The sequence below is a fragment of the Meleagris gallopavo genome, chromosome 19 (assembly GCF_000146605.3).
Source record: "Meleagris gallopavo isolate NT-WF06-2002-E0010 breed Aviagen turkey brand Nicholas breeding stock chromosome 19, Turkey_5.1, whole genome shotgun sequence".
Classification (NCBI taxonomy): domain Eukaryota; kingdom Metazoa; phylum Chordata; class Aves; order Galliformes; family Phasianidae; genus Meleagris; species Meleagris gallopavo.
In genome coordinates, this window is record NC_015029.2 from 4,711,242 (window position 1) to 4,716,158 (window position 4,917).

The following is a 4,917-nucleotide window of genomic DNA, read 5'->3' on the forward strand; positions in this document are numbered from 1 at the left end:
CGGCCAAGAAGCGGAAGATGAACTTCTCGGAGCGGGAGGTGGAGATCATCGTGGAGGAGCTGGAGCGCGGCAAGCACCTCCTCATCAACCACTTCAACGCGGGCGTACCGCTGGCCGCCAAGGCCGCCGCCTGGCACGACATCCTGCGGCGCGTCAACGCCGTCGCCACCTGCCACCGCGAGCTGCCCGAAGTGAAGAAGAAATGGTCCGACCTCAAGACCGAGGTGCGGCGCAAAGTGGCCCAAGTGCGAGCCGCCATGGAAGGGGGGAGCGAGAGCCAGAACGGCGGCGGTGCCGGGACGGAAGGCGAGGATCCAAGCGGTGCCACGGCCGCTCCCGTCATCCTCACCCCCATGCAACAGCGCATCTGCAACCTGCTGGGAGAGGCCACCATCATCAGCCTGCCCAGCGGGGACTGCGGGGCGGCCGACGGGACCGAGATCCCCATCACCGCCTCCGCCACCACCGTCACGCTGACCCAGAGTGAGTGCTGCGCTCAGTGAAGATGCTCTGTTCCGGATTGATGGCCCAGTGGGAGGCCTAGCATCCTCTCGTGATCCCTCTGCAGGGAGCTCCTGTCAAAACAAAGCGCCCATCTGTCGTGAAAACACATTTGTGCTGTAGGGGAGCATCTAGGAGATGTGCGTGAAAGTCAGCTTTGACAGCTGGGGTCAGCCTTAAAGCAAGGAAAGCAAGGAGCCTTTGGTCCCTTTCTCTGGGGAACTAAAGTAAAAGGGAGGAATATCTCCAGAGCTGATTTCCTGATCTGCCCCAAATGGGCCATCTTGTTGATAAGTGCCATTCTAGGCCTTCTCTTTGCCTTTGTGTCAGTTGGTTAATGGTGCTCTAAACTAGAGGTTGGAAAGAGATTTTATCTAGACAGATATGGCGCACCCTGCTCCTTTGGATCTTGCTCTGTACATCCGAGAAGGAAACTTGGATGAGGGTGGAGTAGACTTAAGTTATTTTGTGCATTCACTGTTTATTGTATGTTATCTCACAGAACAGGCAGTATTCCTGTTACATTCCTTGAATAGTCCTGTAGATAAAAACACCCATTTTGCAGCTACTCCTTACCCCTTTTCTGTCCTTTGTTCTCAGTTCCTGCAGAGACGACTTACCACAGTCTGGAGGATGGGGTCGTGGAGTACTGCACAACAGAAGCCCCCGCCACAGTTACTGCCGAAGCACCCTTGGAGATGATGGCACATCAACACGAAGTATCTGCAAAACCCCAGGAGTTGAAAAGCCGCATTGCTCTGAACTCAGCAAAGCTCCTGCAGGAGCAGCGAGTGACCAACTTACACGTGAAGGAGATTGCCCAGCACCTGGAGCAGCAGAATGACTTGCTTCAGATGATCCGTCGCTCTCAGGAGGTGCAGGCATGTGCGCAGGAGCGCCAGGCTCAAGCCATGGAAGGAACACAGGCTGCACTGAGTGCCCTCATCCAGGTCCTCCGCCCCATGATTAAGGACTTCCGTCGATTTTTGCAGAGCAATACACCCAGTCCTTCGGTGACCGCTGACCCCAGCCAGACTGGGCAGCAAGATGGCATTATCCAGTGAAAGAAACAGCAGTGGGACTTCTTTATTGGAAAAAAATCTGCCCCTGCCGCCATTGGACACGGAGTAAGGGGTGCTGGCTCTTGTCAGTGTGCAATGGCTCGCCTTGGAGCCTTGCTGAGCCTGAACAGCTTTCTTCTCCGCTAATCTTATGCTAATCTGCCTTTTCAGACCCATCATACAGAGCAGAAGCAGGAGATTTAATAAACAAGGAACCTAACATCGGTTGCTTTAGTTCCTCAGAAAAATAGATTTATTTAAAAAAAAAAAAAAGAGGGAGAGAAAAAAGACAATTATTTTTTTATCTGTTTGAAAAGCTCTTCTGAGTATGACACATCTTTCTTCCTCTGCCTTGATCTATAGCCTTTAACTGACTTCAAACATGGACAGTCTTGCTATTAAGTCACAGCAAAGAAGCTGCCAAGGTACAGTTATCATAAACTGTAGTGTCTGGTAGTGAATGCATTTCTGTCTCTTGATGAAAGCATTTACTGGAAACGTGGTATCAGAGGTGGTACAACCTTTCTCTGCACTGAGAGCTTGTGGATACTGCTCTTGGAGCACAAAGTTCACCCACACAGACTAGCACTAAGCCTACTATATGCAGTTCAAATCCCACCCATATCCCCCAAGGATATAAATGGGATTAAAATAGTGTATTCACCTCATGTTCTATCTGCGTGCAGTCATGAAATTCAACTTTAAAAGCAGATGTGATGAAAATGTCATGCCTTGGTTACCAGATACTGTCCTGGGATACGTATTGGAAGCAATTACCTGTCCCAGTATATTTAATACACAAAGACACATAAAAAATTAATTCAGGTGGGTTTACAGGCAAAACACCCTCTCTGTCTCATAACGCACAGTTTGCCACCTTCGTAATAGCTCAGCCTCTCCAAGTGGAGCTGGTCTGGAGAGCTTCAGCCACACAACAGTTCCCAGCAGACAACGTTTAGGAGGTTGGCAGCCATTGATTGGAGTGAGTGAGTTTTGGTCAGTTGGTTCTGGTGGTGGTATTTGTTCTGTACTTGTTAGGAGCCAGAAGCAAATCCAGCAGTTCTTCGTTAGTCTGCTAGCTGGCTTTGACTGGGATTCTGAGAACTGGCTCTGAGGTTCACCTCACCTATTTTCTCACATTTAAACAGGGCTAAGTAGCATTTGCAGCCCCTAATCTCCTTGAGTTGTTGGGGCTGTTGGGCTTGGTCCGCACTGAGACAGCTCCATTTCACAGGATGGTGAGTGTGATTCTTACAGACTTGGAGTAGCTTCATAAACTTTTAGATGACAAGCTCCACTTGTAGGTGCATGGAAGCTAACTTCAAAAAAAAAGGAAAAAGAAAAAGTGTAAGTTTTTCCCATACCTTTCACATTTAATAGGCTTGTTGCTTGCCAGATACTGCTTTTGAAGCCAAACTTTCTCAGAGTTGATATTTTCTCACTGTTAAGTCTCCTTTTGGGCTGAGAAGTGTGAGCAAAGACTGAATTTGCACAATCACATGAAACCCTTACATATTTTATGGCAGGATGCTGCTGGAGGACCCCCAGTTAGAGCAGTGGGTGAACATTCTGCTGTCTACCTCTGCCCTTCAGTAATTTCTCCTCTGTGAGGCTGATGGGTGAGAAAAGAACAGCTTTAGAACTTTGGCCCTGGGAGGCTCTGACCCTTTGACACAGACATCTTGGTGCTGAGTCAGGGCAGCAGCAGCTGCTCCTTCCCACCTTGTTGGGCATCCAGCCATGTGAGTAACGCTCTCCTGATTCTTTCTCTCAGACTTTATGGAGTCAAATCAACTGCTCAATTGAAAATTATTTTTAAAGCAGAAAACTACGTCATAAATGTTGTTTTACCTCGTTTGTGTAATGATCTCTCCTTTACAAATATGATTTTTAATTAAAAAAAAAAAGAAAAGTTTTTTGGTAAACAGTCTGTTTCAGTTTATCAGCATGTTCCAGGAGAAAAGTGAGTCTGTGAAAACAAGTTGGCAACACAGAGGACTCGGTCAGAAAAGGTCAAAGAAAACTGTAAGCAGCCATGTGTGTTCGTTTTTCCTTGTTCATGAAATTTGTGGCCTTACATTTATATAATTGTCTTTTTTTCCTTTTATTTTTTTCCAATAACATCTTTGCAGCTTTCCCTTGGCTCACTAGTTAGCTCATTGCATCTGACAGATTACCACAGCATGCTAACCTCCCAGCTGCTCAGAACACGCTCCAATAGCCCAAAATGATGGATGAAATACCAGCCTTGGGATTTAAATTGCTGTGTTCATTTTTGCAGTGACTAAGCACTTAAGCTCTGTTACTGTTCCTTAGGAGTAAACGCGTTGCCCTCAGCACCACCCATTTTTTCGTGTGTTTTCAGGATAAATAAAGATCTTAGTCAAGCCAGTAGCATTCAGGAGCAAGTTCCACGTGCACATTTTTGTCTCATTAAAAAGATGTAGCAACATTTTAAATGCAGGGTGAGTAGTGTGATTAGGGGCTTGGTTGTTGCTCATGACGAGGTCATCAAACTTGGGAAAGAAGAGAGAAAATATGTCACTTAAAGTCAAAACCAGGAAGATCAGGTAAACAGGGCACTGACGTGCCTGGCGTTTCACTGAGCAGAGAACTTGTGCCCAAAGCTGAACAAAAAGTAAGGAACAGCATCTCTCAGATGTTTATTCGTACCTAGGGATTTCTATTCACCACCCAGAGCTGGAAGGAGCCGTGCAGGGCTGTGCTGCCACAGGGCTCCTCAGAGGGGAGAGCGAGTGTACTTTGTACTTCTTGCTGCTGGAGAAAGGAGTCTGCTGGAGCACTTCTGGTGGGTCAGAAGATACCTCGAGGCTGTGGCTTTCTGCTTGTGGCACTGCTAGGTGCTTCAGGAGCAAAAGCCTGGTTGTGAAGCTCAGGCAGCGAGCAACGTGTGCAGCGCAGGCACAGCTTTCCAGGAGATGGCACTGCACAATGGGGCAAGGCGCTGGGATCCTGAGCTGCGGTCTGCAGCAGCAGAGCAGAGTGCATTGCAGAGACCTGGTGAGATGGTTCCAGAAGTCCTACAGACCTTTTGTGCCCCGCCTTCTCCTCACTGCTGGATCATTTCAGGACTGGAAGCCTGGAGAGGAAGAAATTCAACAGGAGAGCAGAGATGCCTGTGCTCACACACTGCTCCCAGAGCACACGGTGCTGCTGGGCTCACAGCTCTCATTGCAGTGAATTCACTGCAGAGACACGCGGGCAGGCACAAGATACACATTAATTCCTTCATTATAAGCACTGGGGCAGGTTTTAGGATTTTTTACAAGGCAACACATAAATATGTCAGTATCCCACAGGTACAGCATGCTGAAATAGGTGCATCACAGTTCTG

General features: G+C 48.0%; 1 protein-coding gene across 1 annotated transcript; it reads left to right on the forward strand.

The window, feature by feature from the left end:
- Positions 1–2: 2 nt before the first annotated feature.
- Positions 3–3,469, forward strand: NAIF1 (nuclear apoptosis inducing factor 1; the record flags this gene model as incomplete). The annotated part of the gene is made up of 2 exons (XM_010720826.2): positions 3–483; positions 1,102–3,469. Coding segments are annotated over 2 exons (945 nt in total), but the record flags the coding sequence as incomplete, so codon positions are not given.
- Positions 3,470–4,917: the final 1,448 nt, after the last annotated feature.